Source organism: Phoca vitulina, unplaced genomic scaffold (assembly GCF_004348235.1).
Source record: "Phoca vitulina isolate PV1807 unplaced genomic scaffold, GSC_HSeal_1.0 scaffold18, whole genome shotgun sequence".
Taxonomy (NCBI): Eukaryota; Metazoa; Chordata; class Mammalia; order Carnivora; family Phocidae; genus Phoca; species Phoca vitulina.
The window spans coordinates 1,436,320-1,456,792 of NW_022589721.1; the positions used below are offsets into that span (position 1 = coordinate 1,436,320).

Here is a 20,473-nt window from a genome sequence, read left to right on the forward strand (position 1 = left end):
CGGCCGCCAGGTGCCCAGAAACCCGGCCTCCCCCTCCCGCCCCCGCGCCTGTTCCCGGCGCGGCCCGCGTCTCGCCGGTCACGTCTCCCCATTCGGCTCCAAAGTGCGAGTCAGCCGCTGCCCGGCCGACCCCGCCGAGAGGCAGGGGCCGGGGAAGGGCGGGGCGGGGGCGGGAGGGGGTAGGGGGAGGGGAGGCGGCCCGGGCGGGCGGGGCCGTGCGCTTGGCCCACCCCCCACCCCCCCTCCCGCGCGGCGCGGGGCGCGTCTGCAGGGGCCGGACCCCGCCCGCCGCGCCCCAGTCGGCCCCGGCCCACAGGGCGAGGCGCGGGCGAGGCCGCAGCGGGCGGGGGGCGGGGCGGGGGAGGCCCCGCCGGGGAAGCCGCGAGGCCGCGCTTCTCGAGCGGCGCGCGGGCCGGTGTTGCTGGGGAGAAAAGCGCCGCCGCGGCCCCGCCCCGAGCCCCGCGGGCGCTGCGCCCTCTGCTGGTGCGGCCTCGTAACTGCACGCGGACCCCACCTGCACCTACGGCGACGAGTAGCCGCGGGAGGCAGAGGGCTGCTCGGGTCTGGGCAGTAGAAACTACTGGTAACTTAAAGACCATCATTCTTTTTCAAAGAAAAAAAAAAGAATTCAAAACTGAGTCCTGGACATTGCAGGAAAATGTGGAAATGCGGAGGAAAAGAAATCACTCAATAGTGCCTGTATCCAGAAGCGAACACTGTTAGAGTTTTCGTGTCTACCCTTTCAGTGCTTCATATCGGCAAATCTGTGTGTGTGCATTCTTTATAGAATAAAAAATCCAGGGGCGCCTGGGTGGCTCAGATGGTTAAGCGTCTGCCTTCTGCTCAGGTCATGATCCCAGGGTCCTGGGATGAGCCTGAGCCCTGCATCCTGCATCAGGCTCCCTGCTCAGCGGGGACTCTGCTTCTCCCTCTCCCTCTCCTGCTCCCCCTGCTTGTGCTCTCTCGCTCTCTCTGTCAAATAAATAAAATCTTTTTAAAATTTTTTTTAAAAATAAAAAATACAATATTGTCAGCTTCGTGAACACAGAGGCCTTATTTTATTCACTGCTCTCTGTGTCTAGAACACTGGCAGTATTCTAGATGCTCAGAAACCCTCTGTTTCTGTCTACATGGGATCATGCTTTACACATTGTCAGGATCATCACTGTTCTCGTGCTTAATTTTCTTTTATGATCCACTGACTCCATAAATGTATGTAAGAGATTGATGATAGGGGCGCCTGGGTGGCTCAGTCGTTGGGCGTCTGCCTTCGGCTCGGGTCATGATCCCAGGGTCCTGGGATCGGGTCCCGCATCGGGCTCCCTGCTCGGCGGGAGGCCTGCTTCTCCCTCTTCCACTCCCCCTGCTTGTGTTCCTGCTCTCACTGTATCTCTCTCTGTCAAATAAATAAATAAAATCTTAAAAAAAAAAAAAAAGAGATTGATGATAAAGGGTCCACTAGCTCCCTTAGCTAGAATCTGAAGGCAGATGTGTTTGGGATTCAGAATTATTCCCAGTACACATATAAGGTACGCCCCACACGCCCAGAGCCTGGACAACACCCTGCAATGAAACACACCAGATTCCTGCAGCAAAGCGTGTGGCTCTTCACACCAAGTAGGACAAACACTGTAAACAGCTGCAGGTCAGTGTAGTCAACTTTTGAGGCCGAAGGAGTTTTCACCAAACTAAACTCAAAACTTTGGGTTTCCAGAGCATTTTGAATGTTGAATTTGTAGAGACTGTGGACTTGCACTAACCTCTGGTAACACCCGAGGGTATGATGACATGAGTCTGTGCTACGAGCTTGTGCTTTTCCATTTGCCTGTCTCTTGCACATGCGGTGTGCACAGTAACTCCGGGTAGTTGAAGTGCTAACTGATTAGATGTGATTGAATGTGGGGTGTGGGTGTGAAGGGGTGGGGTTTGGTTGGGTTGGACTTTCGGATGTGGTCACACCTCCTTCCCTACTCCCAGCTGCCACCTTCAAACCAATAGACTTTAGCACTTGGTGGTTGCATCTTCTTCCAGGATCCAGCTTGACCCCGTGGACCCCACCTGGGGATTTTGAAAGAGAGGAGCCAAACTCCCCAGAAACGCCCCCACCCTCCCAGAGCACTACCATGACAAAAAGGACACTACCATAACTTCTCAAGAAGGGTATGGGAGCCAAGACATTCATATGTGTAGCCTTTGTGCTGGGTCTCTCTCTGAGCTCCACACTGAATATCCAACCTCCTACTGACATCCCCACTTGATTCCCACCCCAAATTTACCTCAAATGCAACATGTCCAGGACCACACTCACAAACCTCCCCTCAAAATCTGGTTCCTCTTCTGTTGTGACCCATGTCAGTGATCAAACCCGTCATCCCCCCAGTTACACAAGCTATAGCTACATCTCCCCCACTTCTCCTAGGATAAAAAATGGAAATCCATGAAAAGGCCTGCAGAGCCCTGCCTGGTCTGGCTCTGTCCTGCATGGTGCTTGCATTATGAGCCTCTATGTTCCAGGGGACACTGGCCTTCTTCCTTCATCCTGGGCCCTTTAGCACCCTGTGCTACTCCTCCACAGCTGTGACTCTCGTGTTTGTGTGTGTGTGTGTGTGTGTGTGTGTGTGTGTGTGTTTAAGAATTTATTTGAGAGAGAGAGAGAGAGAGATTGAGAGAATGAGTGGGAGGAGGAGCAGAGGGAGAAGCCAACTCCCTGAGGAGCAGGGAGCCCGATGCGGGGCTCGATCCCAGGACCCTGGGACCATGACCTGAGCCGAAGGCAGACGCTTACCGGACTGAGCCACCCAGGCCAGAAAGACTCTCATAGTCTTAGCTGTATCTGCTGGTCCGCCCCACGCCTGTCCCCCTCAGGAGACTGTCGTGCCTGGGCTGCCTACAACAGTGTTGCCAGCCCCTGGCCCAGGGCCTGCAGTAGGTGCTTCATCAACGGGCAAGTGAACGAATGTCGGCTCCCCTCGGCTCACCCATCTCAGGACAAGCCCAGGAAGAGAACCAGAAGCAGAGGAAAGAGGGGATGTTTGTGAGTTCCAACAAAGAGCATCTGTTCTGTGCCGGGCTCTGGGGATAGAAAAAAGATGCAGCCCTGTCCTCAGGAGCTACTGAAACAAGGCATCCTGAGCAACCAATTCAGTGACTGCCTTCAAGATCTTCGCGTTTAAATCACAAAAACAAACCCAAGCATCTAGCAAAACTGCAACCACACAGGGACCTTTCCCCCCCAGATAAAAGGTCCCTTCTGTGAGCCTGAACCAAGCAGCACAAATCCCCTTTCTCCACACCAACCAGGCCTAATGGCTCCCGGCTGTGTGAGTGCCTCAACCACCTGACCCTTCAAAGCCCCATCCTCACCCCTCTCAGATCCACAGGCTTTGAAGGCTTGCCTGGTGTGGGAGTTCCTCAGGTGCATCCAGCTAAGGAAACTTGGCTTTGTGTGGCCATAGGCATGTCCTTGGTAAGCCTGACATTCCAGCTTGAAGAAGTTCAAACCCCACCTGGAAAAAGTCACCCACAAAGTGTAACCACCACACATCCCCTGAATATCCAGTTCTAGCCTTTCCTTACCTTGTATCACACCCGGGAACAGTGGTTCACATTGCGCTCAGGGCTCCAGAAGTTGTCGCGGCCCCTGGAAACCTGTACTTTGTGTGGGACTTGCAGTGGCAAAGGCTGTTACTCCGAGGAGTGGGTGTACGGAAGAGCGCGGGGCAAGTGAGGCAGGGATCCCCTCTTCCTCCTAGCTCCTCCCCACTTCAAAACCCAGTGTAGCAATGCAAAGGACAGGGAGGCGGGGGCGCTTGTGAGGTTCAGAAACATGATAGAACCTAAGAATTTAATACTAAGGGAAATCAGCTAGGGCACCCGGAGACCGTTTGCCGTAACTTCCGAGGCTCTAAGCATAAAGGTAATCCACGGGCGCCACCTAGTGGGGAATACCTGTCACTGCCGCCCACCCCCGGAGCTCTTTTGAAGCAGCCGCGCGCAGCGTGAGATACCTGAGTTTTTCCGCACCAAGAGCGGGGCCGCCTGCGCCCTGGTCAGAGAGAATTTTTGAGCTTAATTACCCCTAGCGCGGTACTCCGCGCTGTAAAAATGAAGCCAAGAAAGTCTCACTCATAACCTATAGATGCTTTGAATTTTGTGAAATTTTTTATTTTTTTAAAGATTTTATTTATTTATTTGAGAGAGAGAGAGCGCACATGAGAAAGGGGAGGGTCAGAGGGAGAAGCAGACTCCCCGCTGAGCAGGGAGCCCGATGAGGGACTCGATCCCGGCACTCCAGGATCATGACCTGAACCGAAGGCAGTCACTTAACCAACTGAGCCACCCAGGCACCCCAAATTTTGTGAATATTTTAAAGACGTGTTTCCCTTTAACCTGGCCGCTAGGAGCTTCAGCGCTAAAATGGGGGTCAATCTTTAACAGGACATTATAATGATCACTTTTGTACTAACCTCACCTACGTTTTATCTAATTTTTAAAGCCCCCCCCCCCCAATTTATTGCCATTTTCCTTATCTAGTTTCTATCTTACAGGAAACATATTTTTCCAAATTTTGGGAAAAAGTGGAGTCATCAGTTACTTCACACAGGGTCTCCATTAGCTTCCTAAACATCTTACCCAGGAGTCATCAGGAGTGAGAGGGTTCAGAGCCCCAGGGTGCAGCAAGCTAAAATCCAGTGAGCAGGAACCTGGGAGATGATAAAGGCTATCACGTATTGAACGTTTCCTATATGCTGGACACTTTTCTAAGCACTAAATGTAAAATTCATTGCATTCTTACAATCCAATTTCTGTAGGTGAGGAAATAAAGCTCAGAGGCTTGAGGCAATTTTCTATACAGCAATAAATGACTAATATGCACTTTTTATGGAAGAGGTGACTGAGGCTCAGAGAGGTTAAGTGATTCATCCAAGGTCACACAGCTTGGATGTGTGGAGTTAGGATGGAGTTAGGATGCTCCGAGTCCATGTTCTTAATCACTAGGCTCTACTGAGGCTTCATGAGCTCTGAGTCAGGCATCAGCCAAAGCCAGAGTGGGAAAAGCAGGGCTCCATGTTTCAGGGTCACAGGATGGAAGAGGAATTTGCCAGCAGAGAGAGCTGGGGGGGGGGGGGGTTGCTGTGTGACACGGAATCACCTGCAGTTGCTTGCTATGTGATTGGGGTTGTGTGGACATGACACAGTTGTTTACTTCTGCCCAGCCCAGCATCCTGGATGAGCGATATGGGGCGTGTAACAGGCTCAGACCACTTACTATGCCAGGTCTAAAGATCAAGTGGGAGCTGGTTTGTCTCTCAGACATTATCTAGAAGTCAGGTGAAAGTCTAGTTGGCTCCCTGGAATGGAAGTGCCATGTGGGCAAGGATTTAGGGCTATTTTGTTTATTGTCCTACTGTTAAAATAGTGCCTGGCCTCTAAATATCAAAAGATACTTGGAGAATGAGTGAACAATCAAATGAATGAATAAATGATAAAGTTTAACCCTCCCTCAGGCGTTGCCATGAAAGAATCGAGCTATGTGAGAGGTGCTGAGAGATCTCACGGGAGGGGTAGCAAGATGGTGCCTAAGGCCAACCGAGGCCTGCCTTTTAGAAAGCACAGATCCCAAACAGAACTGCGAAGGGAGATTGTAAAGTACATTAATCATTCAATCAGAACAGTTTCAGAAGCTCACTTTGCAGCCGTAAGGATGGTGGCCTGAGAGGGGTTCCTGGTAGCAAAGAGACCAGCTAGAAACTATTGAAATAGTCCAGTTAAGAGACAGGAAGTCAAGGGCGCCTGGGTGGCTCAGTCGTTATGCATCTGCCTTTAGTTTGGGTCATGATCCCAAGGTCCGAGTCTCAAATCGGGCTCCCTGCTCTGTGGGGAGCCTGCTTCTCCCTCTGTCTCTCATGAATAAAGAAAATCTTTTAAAACGAGAGAGAGAGAGAGAGAGAGAGAGAGGAAGTCAAACTGACAAGTCTCTCTCTTTTTTTTTAGAGGGGCAGGGAGGGGCAGAGGGAGAGGGAGACAGAGAATCCCAAGCAGGCTCCACACCCAGTGCAGAGCCGGACCTGGGGTGAGATCATGACCTGAGCCGAAATCAAGAGTCGGTCGCTCAACCAACAGCCACCCAGGTGCCCCCAAACTGACAAGTCTCTAGAACCAGGCATGATTTGTAGTGTGCCCTTTGCCCTCACGTGGGTGTCTGGGTAGTTGTATACTCTGGGTCATGCAGTGTGGGTGGTCAGCAGGCTAAAGCTGGGAATGGTGAGTGAGGTACAAGGAAATGGGTGAGGGCCTTCTGAGCTGCTGGTCTGGGAGCAGAGTTATGGGGAGAGGGAGGTTTAACATGCTGAGAACAAAAAGGGGCCACTCTTAAGAAACTAGTTCTTGGACATGCTCTCATGCCCTCAGTTGCCCTCTGGGCTACGCCATGGACGTCTGAACCCCGGGCTTCACTCTCCCCTAGAGAACCATCTGGAGAGTTGCAAATTAGCCACACCCCTTTGGTACAATTTGAATCTACCATGTCCAGGCTCCTGAATCACTGGGCCAGTGTCCCTGAGGACTCACCTGAGGGGTGGACTGACTGCACTGTCTCCCTGGATTTTCTTCTCCAGAGTCACAGCCCACCTGTAATACTCGAAGGCAGTTCCCTGCTTTAGGTGAGAAAGAAATTATTGGAAGTGGCAGAAGTAAAATCCTGGGCACTCGTGTTAATGACGTCATGCTTTTCCAGGGAGGAGAAAGGGGGTTGGAACGTTGGAATGAAAACAGAGGTGTCTAGAAGCAGTGCTACCGAATATTAAAAGCAGTTATGGAGAGTTTTCAGGTGAGTTTTAAAAACGGTCTTCTTTATGCTTTTCTGTATTATTGCAATTTTTATAACAAAATAATTTCATAATAGGAAAAAACCAAGATCTCTCTATAGGAAAAAAGGAAGATAAAAGAAAGAAGGAAAGCTGGAACATTTAATAAGCAAAGAAAGGGAGGGGGCAGAAGAAAGGAGCAGCCACTGAGAGGGAAGGAGTGGACAGGCAGGGACCACCAACGCAGTCAAGGCCAGGGGTCCAGGGTCCAGATACTGCCCCATTCTGAATGGCAGCATACCTGTTGGTATGGGCTTTGTCCCACCAAAGTTCATACTGAAGTCCTAATGCTCAGTACCCCAGAATATGACCTTATTTGGAAATAGGGTCATTGCAGGTGTAATTAAAGCTAACATAAGGTCATTAGGGTGGGGCCTAATCCAATATAACTAGTGTCCTTATAAAAGGGGAAATTTGGGCACAGACGTATATACAGGGAGAACGCCATGTGTACGTGAAAATGGCCATCTACAAGGCAAGGAGAGAAGGAAAAGACCCTTCCCTCACGGCCCTCACAAGTAACCCTTAGAATGCCTTCCTCTTGGAATTCTAGCCTCTAGAACTGAGACCATAAACTGTTGTTGAAGCCCCCGTTTGTGGTACTGTTACCGCAGACCTAGCAATGAATACACATCTTGGCAGAAACTGTGGTTCTGACCTTAGACATTAAATATAGTATAGCCCTAAAAATCAATCAACCAAACCAAACTGACATAGTACAGGCTTTTTAAGGACTGGGCACTGGGGTCCTCCTCCAAGGTTTTCTGCAGGGCTGAGCACTTCCAACCAACATTCTGCATGTGGCTGTGTCCAGGAAACCCAAGCTAAGACAATGACACAGGTGTATCAAGCGTTGTGCTGGAATCCCAGCTCTGACCTGCTCTAGCCGTAGAATCTTGGGCAAATTCTTTAACCTATCTGGGTGTTTATTTCTTCAAACGCAAAACAAGGAAATTAGAGGAGAAAAATCTCTAGGACACTTACAGCTTCTCACTTGTGCGTCACACAGCAGTGCCATGAGCCTGTGGAGATGTTAGTCCTTGAGTGCATGGCTTAAGGCTAGGCTTTATTTCCAATTTCTGTGTCCTGTTTAATTTGCTCAACTGCCACCAAATTGCTGTCATTGGAGAGTGGGGTCGCTGATGGTGAAGGCTTGATATGAAATCCTTTATTATTGGTACTTTTCAACTCTACTCCCTCCTGACGGAGTGATGTAAGCTCTACTACGTTTTGAAACCGCTTTGTTCCAAGGTGATTGGTTTTATTAGGGACCACTGCTAACCTAACATGAACTTCATGGTATTTTTGTCTTCTAGAAACATTAGTGAAAGCAGAATGCGACACCCAGTTGAATCAAGTTTAGCATTATACAAAAATGCACATTCCTCAAATATCTACCAGCCACCTCAGTTCACCAAGTGTTAGGAGCCACACCCATCCACAACTGGTGTTACAACTTTCCAATTTCAGATAACCCTTCTTCCGTCACTTCACAAGTCTGCAACCCTCCCACTTCCACAAACCTTGGGTCTTTCTCCAAGTGCTACGGTTTGTTCTACTTGTGTATTTAACTAAGTGTAAAACTGTACTGGGGTTTTTTTTTTTTTTTAAATACTTTATTCATTTGAGACACAGCATGAGAGCAGGGGGAGAGGAAGAGAGGGAGAGGGAGAAGCAGGCTTCCCGCCGAGCCAGGAGCCCGATGTGGGGCTCGCTCCCAGGACCCCGGGATCAGGACCCGAGCCGAAGGCACTTAACCATCTGAGCCACCCAGTCGCCCCTGTACTGAGGTTTTTTTTAAAGATTTTATTTATTTATTTGACAGACAGAGACACAGCGAGAGAGGGAAGACAAGCAGGGGGAATGGAAGAGGGAGAAGCAGGCTTCCCGCAGAGCAGGGAGCCCGATGCGGGGCTCGATCCCAGGACCCTGGGATCATGACCTGAGCCGAAGGCAGACGCCTAACGACTGAGCCACCCAGGCGCCCCTGTACTTAGGTTTTAGTTAGTTACTATCCATATAATAATGTTGCACTGACAGTGTTGTGCTCTGAACCCAACATTTTCCAACAGCCTGTGGTGCAATTTCAGAGTGTAACCCTTTTTAGGGAAGCAGGTCAAATTACAGCAACACTGACTGTACGTAAAAGGGAGGGGACAGAGCATCATCCTACTTGGGAATATTTTCCTCCTCAATGTGAACTTTTCTCGTCCAGTTTTACACTCCAATGCCCTCCCCCCTTCGGTCTAACTCTAAACCCAGTTCTTATCCAGGCAAGATGAAGGTAATATTCATACATTTTTAAATGATGCTTTTTTTGGGAACCAATAAAGTGCTCCTCCCACCCCAGCAAGTTGTTGCATCCTTGTAGAACTAGAAAAGGAGAAAAATCAAACATGGAAAATACTCTTGCTTCATTTCTGTCGAGAAGAGTAAGGAAAGTATCTTAAGAGGGTAGGTTTAAGTCATGAAGAATTAATGCTGAGGGACATTGAGATAAAAGATACTGCACCCTTAGCTTGGAAATTTGCAGCAGTGAAAAACAGACTTGGAATACGGAGTGAAGAAAACCCCCCAGAAAGCAACTTAAGACACAGAATACATGGGAGGAAATCAATGAAATCCAGGGAAAATTCCCAACCTTTAGTCAAGTATCCCCGCTTTTACATTCTGCTGCTAAAAACTGAGTGGTGGCAAAGTCTTAGGCACAGGCACACACCAGATAGTCTGGCACTGTTATTTAGGAAAAGCTTTAATTTACCTGGGCCTAAATTTAAGGAGTAATAGCCTATTAGTTTACTGCAAGACTTTCTTTTGCACTCTTGCACAACATGGAGGGGGGGTGGGGGGCAATGCATGATCACTTCATCTGTAAATTGCAGATTCTTAACTTTTCAAACTTTCTGTAATTGATCCAGTGGCAAACTTCTTAAACTAGGCCATCAACTGCAAAGGGTTTTGACAGGCATAAGCAGTATTATGGTAGAACCAGGATTTGAAAGACCACTCAACAATGGAATTGCTTTTGAAGCTGAAGTTAGGTCAAGGAATTCAGGAGTTATAACAACACACAAAATGAACATGTTAGTTAAATTTCTATTCACTGTCATTTTTAAAAAGTTTGCCCAGTCTCAAGTTTCCAACAGATAAAAGTAGATCCTTCAACTGTGTAACACTGGACAGAGTGCCTGGAGCTGTTTTGTGTTCCCCTATCTATACTCCATTCTAGGTGAAGATCTGAACTATGATTAAGATCCACATAGTATGTACAATTTGTAGTAAGCAAAGGAAAAAGAATTCCCCAGTAACATTTAAGAGCAGGCACTACTTTTCAGATTAACTTTAACTTGCCCAAATGGATGATCATACATTACCAGAATTTCTTTAAAACTTAAAATGCCTTCCTATTTCAATACTTTCTACTGTCCTGATTTAGTAACAAAGAGCTAGGAGAAAAAAAAAAAAAAATCAAATCCACACCATCCTTACTCAAATTTGATTGCAGTCCCAGCAGAGTAAAAGGGTCCAGAAATCATAGCTTGTTATGAAAATACAACCACCTTAAAGTTGGTAGCTTATTATTTTTTAAGTAGGTATAGATTAGCCTCCAGCAGTGCCAGGAAAGATCAGAACCGGTTTTCGTTTCTTATTCCTAGGCTAGGTTTATTCCCATTATGAAAGCCGGAATCTGCAAATACACCATTCTTTTATTCTGCCTTCAGGATGGACAAGACAGGAATTGAAGTATTTGGAAGATTTATTCACAACTTGAATGTGGAAGGCTACTAATTCTTTTCTGATCTTATACTCTGAAGCCAAGTAAGCAAGTATTCTTACTATACTGTTGGTCAAGTTGCTAATATCTACCGTGAGAAAATACAAAGTCCCCAACAAGGGACAAAAAAGATTTAATAGTGAGTGGCTTCTTAACTACAATATTTGCATTGAATGTTACAGTGCCCACAATTACTTGGAATACCTACCTTAACTTATAAAAATCAATTTTATTTAGTCTAAGTTTAAAATTTAAGAGGCTGGCAAATTAATGGGTCTAGGAAACATCTTCGTGCTCACATGTATTGAACTTTATCAAAATCTTTCATATGTAATGCCCAGCATTTTATCAGATTTGCTACTTTATAAAGATTCTGAAAGAATGCTTTTAAGTTAAAATATATACAAAGTCGATATGCAGAATTAACTCTTTCATGATAGAAGCCAAAGTAAAACGTAAGGAGGAATAAAAACATTTTATCTTGTGTATTCAGAATCACACACAAATTACCTTTACAGTTCAATTTACTATATAGAAATCATTTGGGTTTTATATTTTCAGTTAAATTCTGAACTGAGATTACAATATTGTTAAAAAAAAAAAGGACTGTTACATTATTTCAGTACTTTTTAGCATACCAAATTGAAATACATAAGTTCAAACTTCAGATTTATGGCGAACAGTCTTCAAATACAATACAGACATTTCTTAAAGTTACCATCTCATTCACATGTGAAATTTGCAACTCTGAGCCGTTATACATAGAACAACTCTCCTATGAATATGGCAAAGTTGATATGCCATGAAGCTCAGAGCTGTATGTCAAGCCAAGGACTCATAGTTGTACCATCTTCTAAAAGGTCTGCCATTTCTGGACCACAAAGCACAACATGTAAAGAAGACTGGGAATAATTCCTCCTCTTTATTACGGTTAAAAAAAGTTGCATGTAGCTTGGAATTTTGCATAAAACCCCGTATTATACCTTGGTAAAGTCCAAGGGTAATTATAGATGACAATGGACTGGGGTCTTAAATTTAATTATTAGAACCCATGAAATTCAAATGGGCATCAAATCAAAAAATATTAAGCACCTACTGGTTTAGATTGAAATTTATTAGAGATTCATGATCAATTTCTTTCCACCTTGAAATCAAGGTGTAAAAACCAGCTATTAAGTGCATTCCAAACTTCTCCTATGTAGCACAGGTAGAATTTTCTGTCCATTGGCACCAAAGTCAAGTCACATTTCCTCTTGGAAGACAGAAATTCCACATCTGAACATAGAGTAAGTTAGGAAAAAAATGACCCCTGTTGTTTATTTTATTACTATTGTGATTCTGAGATCTAGGATTACTAATATACTAGCAGTGAACAACGCGCAAACTCCTGGCAACAACTGTCAGGTTAGTAACGCTAACTCCCTTCCCCCAGTCACAAAATTTTAGTATGAAAAGAATTAAAATTACTAAGCTGAACAAATGGGAAATAACAAGAAACTAAGCGTAACTAAAAACAAACTCCTACTAAAGTCTGAAATCATTGCAATTAAGAAATTGAGAACAGGTGTGCTTCACCCTACCCCTTACAACTCTGAATTTAAATAGTATTCCGTGCAAAAGAGCATCAGGTTTCTGGATATAGATGTAGCCCTTCTTTAAGTTTTAGTGCGCTGCAGAGTTTTCTGCGATTTTATTTCCCTCCCCCACCCCAGATTTATTCAAAGTATTTAATAGAATCTTCCATTTCAGCCGAAAGATTTGTAATTCAAAGATTTACTAAGGTATTCTACGCATTCTATCTATACAGAAACACCTATTAATTATTACAATTGGTTTATGCAGAATTAACATTTTTGGTGTTAAAATTGTTAAACATCATGCTTACTGCACATCAACTCTCCATAATGAATCTGAACTTCACAATGATTTACCAAACATTTTACTTAAATTACTATTTAAATAACTGAAAAAAATGTACTGAGCCAAACTAAACTTAAATGGGCTATAAAGGGGAAAAAAAAAAAAACCTTCAAAACAGTCCATATACACATCTATTTCAAAACTACCTTTGCTAGCTAGCCCCCTTTCCCAAAGTTTTAGCCTGAAAAAACAGTAAAATCTACACAAAATTTTATTGCAATCATACAAGGGTTACATTAGGTCAAATACAACAAATACTATGATGCAATTTTACATTTATTAAACTACAGTTCAAAGCACAAATTTACACATTCTAAATACACTAAACGTATCTAATGAAGTCACACTGGTCTTCCACTGACATTTGATATATCTGGGTGAAAGACATTTAACTTTACAAGACTTTTTAACATGAATCCTTAGTATAAAAACTGTGTACTTGTATGTAAACGATTTAATGGGGAACCCAATTAATGGGCTTCCATCTCCACTAAGTCATCCATTTTGTTGCATATTTTATTTTAAACGCTTAAGGGGTAGGACAAACTGGTAAGTTTAAATCTGGATACATTATCTAAATCTCCCAATTACCCCCCAATGAATTATAGATGAAAGCTGATTTTGTCTGGTCCCAAAGAGCTATTACTAATAGATTTTGTTTCCAATAGAATTAACAGAGTAAGATTGTTTGAATTTGTTTCACACTGGAATGTAGACCAGACAAGCTTAACCTGCAACTTCAGATCTAAAGAAGCATTGATGCCTGTTTAAGCTTCAGAGGAAAAGCTATCTTCTTGGCTCAGCTGAATGCAAGAAGGCACAAAGAAGAAGTTCTTCATCATTGTGTCTGAAGTAATTCCAGCATCTTGCATCTCATACCTTTCAAAAAACCAAACACAAAACCGTAATTCTAAGTTTAAGCACAAAGACCACACTAACACATAACAAGTGGACAATGAAATCAGATTATAAAGTAACGAGTCTTCCAATAACCCTTAACAGAGGAGCATTTTGCTACTACTTGTAAGTTAGGCATTTGTTACAGAATTAAAATTAGCCAACATTTAATGTCATCTCAAATATCCAATCAGCTTTAAAATGAAAACAGTACCTTACCAATCACTAAATGACATCATGTAGTAAATAGCTGGCCTCTGAAAATCATTAAAAGCAGATGGTTCATGGAGAGAATCTGCTCCCATGTTATCAAAGATAAGCCAATCTCCCACATTCAGCTCAGGAAGAAGACAGCTTTCCACAATTTGATCAAGCTCATCACAGGATGGACCCCAAAGGCTGCTTGTAAACAGAGGCTCATCTTCCTTGTATTTCTGTCAGGGAAAAAGAAACTTTTTAAATTAAGTTTTTACTCATGTTCATACAGGTATTGAATCTGAGGGTGGATGAGAGCATTTTTCATTAGATGAGATTAAATATGCCTATAAAAGGCAGGCCTAGAAGGGCAATGGTGCTCCTTAACTCCATCTAAGGAAGGCAAATCCTCAAAAAAGGGCAATATTCCCCATTCTAAAGTATTCCTCCAAAAATTGGGATGCACCTTAAAAAAAAAAAAAAAAAAAAAAAAAAAAGTCAGTTAATAAACTGCCAAATAAGCAGTTCTATTATTTGTAATACAACTTGCCTTGTGAACCTCTGGAATGGTATCTAAGTCCTCCGACAGTTTACTTGCAAAAGAACCATAAACACCATCATTCATATAATACATGAAGGCTGGTTCATCACTTCCGGTTTTTTCTACTGAAATAAAGCAGAAAAAATGAGGATGAATTTACACTAAATTGTCTAATACAGTTAAAACTATGCAAGGCAGAGCAGACTGAATATTTATAGACTAGACTCAGTTTTCACATTTCCCAAAATATTTAAATTAACTTGAAAAAACCTGATATATACTGTCATACCTTGAAACTGTTAGCCTAAAAAACTGAAAACATACTTCACAAAGACGACCAATGAACACATGAAAGAAGTGCTCTACAGAAGTCACCAGATAAATGCAAATTAAAACTACAATGAGCTTCCACCACCACACACCTACTGAATGGATAAAATTAAAAAATGACAATACAAAAAAAATCAATAAAAGTGAGGGATCAGAACTTGCACATATACACCACCAGTGGTAGAGTAAAATACCACTTTGAAATCTTTAAAAACATCTACTCTGTGACCCAGCAATTCTATTCTGAGTCATTTCCCCAATGAAATGAAAAATGTCCACAAGACTTAAATAAGAATGTTACGTTTTATTCGTAATAGCCCAGAAGTGGAAACAACCAAATATTCATCAGCAAAGATAATGGATAAATGTCTATTCACAGTGGAATATTAGCAATAAACATGAAACAAAGTAGTTCAATCAGACATTACACTGAGCTGCCCTTTTCTTTTTTTAAGATTTTTTAAATTTATTTGACAGAGAGAGACAGAGAGAGAGAGGGAACACAGCAGAGGGAATGGGAGAGGGAGAAGCAGGCTTCCCACGGAGGAGGGAGCCCAATGCAGGGCTCGATCCCAGAACCCTGGGATCCTGACCTGAACCCAAGGCAGATGCTCAACGACTGAGCCACCCAGGCGCCCTTATACTGAGCTGTCCTAAAATATATGCTAGATGATTCCATTTATATGAAGCTTGAAGGCAGCCCAAACTACTCAATGGTGCAAAAACCATCACAACAATGACTGTCTGGCAAAGGAACAAACCTGGGAAGAAAAAATTCTGATATGAAACTTATGTTTTTATAGGGATGTCAGTATATGCTTTCATTAATTTGTCAAATTATACACTTAAATTTTTATACAGGGAGTAAAATCTTATGTCAAAAACCAACCCTCAACAGATACTGAACTACAGGTTAAGTGGTTTGGTTATCTGCAGTGGTATGAGTTAGCTATTCAGGAAACACCTTCTGCGTATTCCAGACTTAAGCAAATGTGTGTAGGTGTAGGATAATGGGAGCTAGGTTTCTCACTGTTGGGAAAGAGTTATAATACGTAAGGAGAAAAACAGAATGCACCATGTGGTATACTGCATGCGCAGCTTTTGATGGTATATAGTTATGTGTGCTATGTATATATATGCACACACCCATTTCCTGGTTCTGTTCAGTGAGAAAGCCTAGATGAAATGATGCATCAGTAGTGAGCACAACCAATACTCACTCCTTTCTTGGTTTTTAAAATACCACTCTCCTTGGAGACATAGCCAATTCTAGGACTGAGGCAGGTAAAGAACCTGGAACATCTTGATGTACCATGAAATAAAGAAGCACTCAGGGAACGATGGGGACATGTCAAAAGGACCCCAATTTTGGACAGTAAATAAAAATAATCGACTATATAATCTATTGAGTAAGTATCTAGGAGTCTAAACTATTATAAATAGAGAAAGCTATTCGTAGACTGAATAATGGAGTCAGAAATTCACTGATGTTAAAACTAATGGGGTGAAAGTATGAAAAGAAAAACGTTATTTACAAATTATCTTTCCACTTTATAATGAAGAAACCCACCTGACACCATCTTAACCAAGTGATCAGAATGGGAAGTTCCTTATATTATTCTTGCAGCTCTTCAACTTTGAGATATTTTAAAAACTCAAAAGAAAAAAAACCTTATTCTTCCTAACTTACGGAGAAAAAAAAAAAACTACAGGAGTTAGTCTTCTTAATGTAGAACAGTACTTTCTACGTTTTTTAAAGTGGTATTTGTCAGCAAGACAGACTGTCTAGTGCCTTTTTGTTGGTTTGACTAGAGACAGATTAAGACTCTGTTGGCCCTTGTTATGTAAAAAAGTATAAAGTACATCCTCCCAGTGACTCATCTGACAAAGAGGAACAGGACAAGAGACATTACAATAAAACACTGGTTCTTAACAAGATAGGAGAATCAATCATCTGGGGGAGGTTTATCTAAAACACGAGTAACTAGGGGCACCTGGGTGACTCAGTCGGTTAAGCAACTGACTCCTGATTTTGGCTCAGATCATGATCTTAGGGTCATGAGACTGAGCCCCGTCTCAGGCTCTGCACTGGGCAGGGAGTCTGCTTAAAACTCTCTCTCCCCTTGGGGCGCCTGGGTGGCTCAGTTGGTTAAGCGACTGCCTTCGGCTCAGGTCATGATCCCAGGGTCCTGGGATCGAGCCCCGCGTCGGGCTCCCTGCTCCGCGGTAAGCCTGCTTCTCCCTCTCCCACTCCCCCTGCTTGTGTTTCCTCTCTCGCTGTCTCTGTCAGTTAAATAAATAAATAAAATCTTTAAAAAAAAAAAAAAAAAAAAAACTCTCTCTCCCCCTCTGCCCCACCCCAACCTCACATGGGCTTGTGGTGTCTCCAAAAAAATAATAAATAAAATATGCATATCTAAATATCAGAACCAAGAGTTAGATTTCAGAGGTCTTATGGCAACTTCAGAGGGCATTTTAAAATGCTCCCCAGCTGCTTACAGCTGACTGAAGATCACCCACAACCTCATAATCCGTAAATTTCCATGTCCTACAGTATTTTACACTCGACTAGTATCAGATAATTGCAATCAGTTTGAAGATGAATTTATCAAACAGAAACAAAATTATAAACTTTGTAACTCACCTCCAGAGGAAAATTTATCATTTTCAACAACTTTCTTTGCAATGATATTAACTGCAAGTGTAAATGCAGAAGACACATAGTAGCTTCCAGGTTCTGAGATTATCTTAATGCCAGATCCTTCAGGAAAGTAGACATCCAACAAAGGACTGATAACATGATTAACCTATGAATTTTAAACCCCACATTATGATTTCAATATTGAACTAGATAAGTCACATTAAGAGATTGATAGGTTTCTTAGAAAATTTAAAACCAAAGTAGTTCCAATTACAGACCAGAAAGCTTACTTAGCAATTATCTTCAAGCAATTAAGCAGACTTTTGAGACATCAAAGTTTGTATTATCAGAATGGCATTATTTTTAAAAATTTCATAATCCCAATAGCAAATAGCTACTGGTGACTGTTTAAAGTCATGTTTCTATACTCCTTAACAATAGCAATGAAGGAGCAAAACATCAAATCAGTTTCTAGATACTACAGAATGAGGGATGGAAGGCAGAGCAGGAAGATGAGTAGTAATGTATATTGGATAAAACAGCTTAAACTGTCCAAATTATAAATTCACTTGTACTATCAAGTACTCCATTAGAGCAGAAACACAACTGAATACAAACGTTTTATGCTATAGAGTTCATAGAATTTTATTAAGCTTTTCAAAGTTAGCTAGGTCTTCTCATTGCCTCTTCATCTTCTTAGAATCAAATTTTAAACAGATGTTTGTTACAGGGTTTATTTCCTGCCATTGTTAAACCCTTGTCTGTATCTACCACTTAAGTAGCAAAGAAATGAGATTATTCCAGTATATCCATCCACTGAACAAAGTTTACCTCTTCCAACTGAAATTCAGTTCCTGTGAAGCCTCCGCCAATATCTAACATGTTCATTGTGAAGCCAAATTCTCCCTAGAGATGGAAAAAAATACTTTAAATGCTTATCCAAATTGTTAGGACTACAAGGACATTTCAAAAACCCCTTCCCAAGGACGTAAATAGTATCTGTTCTAATCCTTAGTATGGCAATGGTTTTGGTCTCTACCAACAGAAATAGATTTATTCAGTGTTGTGTATATACCGTCTTCCTGACGATGTCTGTACTGTCTTACAGACATATGCAAGTAAATTACTATTTCATCCCTTTACGCACTTAAAAAATATTGACCGTATGGAACTCTTGCTGCTTGGGAGTCTGCTTATCCCTCTCCCTCTGCTCCACCCCCTGCTCTAGGGTATGCGCACTTGCACGCGCGCAAGTTCTCTCGCTCTCAAATAAATAAATAAAATCTTTGAAAAGAAAGAGATGTAGAGAAAAAGAAAAATAAATAAGATCCTGGCTTAAAATATCAAAATAATTTAAGGAAAAAAACTTACAGCCATGTCAAACACACATCGAGCATCAGATAGAGCATGTACATATACTTGAGATTCTTTGCAAGCACTTGAAACGTGAAATCTGGAAGAAAGAGTAATAAATTTAAAGCAACAGTACATTTCAGAGGCCCTTCCTGTAATTCTTTTCAGTTCTCGTTCACCATATTGACACAGTATTCACAGTAACCTTATCAAATATTTAAAGAATTGGAAGCACAAGCCTCTAATTATTCAAGTTATAATAACCAGCCTTTCAGAAAAGACAATGTTTGAGTAATACTGTAATTTTATAAAGAATTTTTAACAATGAGTTATCAGGCTTTATAACTATCAGGTAAGGGCATGCTTTTATGTATAGTAAAGTAACAAGCACTAGCAATAAAATTGGGTCATGAAATCTTTAATTTGAATGTATAGTTTTATCTGACAAAATATAAAAATGTCTACTGTGAAATACAAACGAACATTAATTCAGCTGAGTATTACTAACGCTTGTTAGTATTACTTAAGAGATACTTATCAGAAATTCAGAACAGAATACTTAAATTTAAATGAAATACGCTTCTGTATCCTGATCGTGGCAGTGGTATAAAGTATAAACCCAAAAGTCAATTTTACTGTATATTAACTTTAAAAATAGAAATATGAGAACTCTCAAATATATGTCAATATTTTTCACCTAAGACAGAATTAAACTTAACAGTGGTGATTCTTTATCCATCTTTATGAATATTTAAAAAGCAAGATCTTGTACTGTAATAAGATTAGCAATGGACTGGCATCTCAAAAACTGTGGAGCTTTGTGCTCCAAATCTGACTCAGATCATAGTTCTGAGATTATGATCAAATCATTAAATCTGGGTATCCATTTCTGCACACATAAAAATCAAGAAAGTAACACAATGTCGTACTGGTGTGCCCAAGGGATTAAAAAGAGAAGGAAAAAAATTTAAAGATGGGGTGAAAAAATAAAGCAAAATGACAACTCAGATGAATGTTATTTTGGTATTCATTAGAATTCTAGTGACATCCTCTCCAATTTAAAAGGAGGGGTTTTACATTACTAACCTAACTGAATTTTTATTTACTATTTTATCTCTTAATTAGGGAAGGGAGAGGTATATGTACAAAATTATATGAAGGATAAAACATATTTGTTTTTCCTAGACTAAAAAAATAAATATTAAACTGAAAATTCAATCTATTAGACTTCATGCAAATGAAGTGTTAAGTAATCTATCATCGGAAAGACAAAGATTCATCACCATAAGATGGAAGCTTAAAACAAAATACTCACTTAACCCCAATAATTTGGACATCAAGTTCCTTAGCACATTCCAAGAGATGCCTACAGTTCTTCAGGGTAGTGCCAAACTTCATGTTACCCTCTTCGCCTCCAATATTATCTTCTGTTGCAATATGTAGTAAGACCCTAAGAGAAGGGGAAGATGATTGGGGCAGAGTTGGTTTACATCATCATCAGCACATGTGAAGCCTGAAGATTGTAGGAAGTATGTTGATTATGTTGCCATTGCTCCCAAATCCAGCGACGGTTGAATCAAGTGAACCTAATGAAAAACAATCCTGTATAGAGAAAAAACTAGCCATTAGGGCCTAAAGCATGAAGCTTACAAGGATGGGAATTTGGAAAATGCAGGAAGTTAAGACTCTGTTGTAGCAGCAAGAGTCAGTTGGGCTCTGTAATGAAAGACGACATTACTTTCAAATGAAGTCCATCAGTCCATAAAACCACCTAGAGAGACTAAATTGAATAGCAATGCCATCATTGTCTTTCAGTGAAAAATATCAGGGCTTTTACATGTTTCAAGTTTCCTAAATTGTTTCAGCTAGTTAACCTTCTACCACTTATTCTGAAAATTCCTATTAATGTCTTCCATCTTATTAAAAAAAAATTGGCAAGCTTGGAGTTATTTTAT

The 20,473-nt window shown here is 42.0% G+C and overlaps 1 protein-coding gene across 3 annotated transcripts in view; it reads right to left on the reverse strand.

The window, feature by feature from the left end:
• Nucleotides 1–11,164: 11,164 nt before the first annotated feature.
• Nucleotides 11,165–20,473, reverse strand: part of AZIN1 (antizyme inhibitor 1) — a 31,839-nt gene continuing 22,530 nt past the window's right edge. For 2 of the 3 annotated variants that reach the window (XM_032415650.1, XM_032415651.1), the window contains 7 exons: nucleotides 19,834–19,968; nucleotides 18,537–18,618; nucleotides 17,997–18,071; nucleotides 17,169–17,331; nucleotides 14,204–14,319; nucleotides 13,678–13,892; nucleotides 11,165–13,440 (listed from right to left, as the gene is read on the reverse strand). In XM_032415650.1, coding sequence (XP_032271541.1) covers nucleotides 13,329–13,440; nucleotides 13,678–13,892; nucleotides 14,204–14,319; nucleotides 17,169–17,331; nucleotides 17,997–18,071; nucleotides 18,537–18,618; nucleotides 19,834–19,968 — 898 coding nt within the window. In that variant the 3' untranslated portion in view covers nucleotides 11,165–13,328. The remainder of the gene's footprint in view (nucleotides 13,441–13,677; nucleotides 13,893–14,203; nucleotides 14,320–17,168; nucleotides 17,332–17,996; nucleotides 18,072–18,536; nucleotides 18,619–19,833; nucleotides 19,969–20,473) is intronic. The other variant, XM_032415652.1, reaches the window with a different exon arrangement.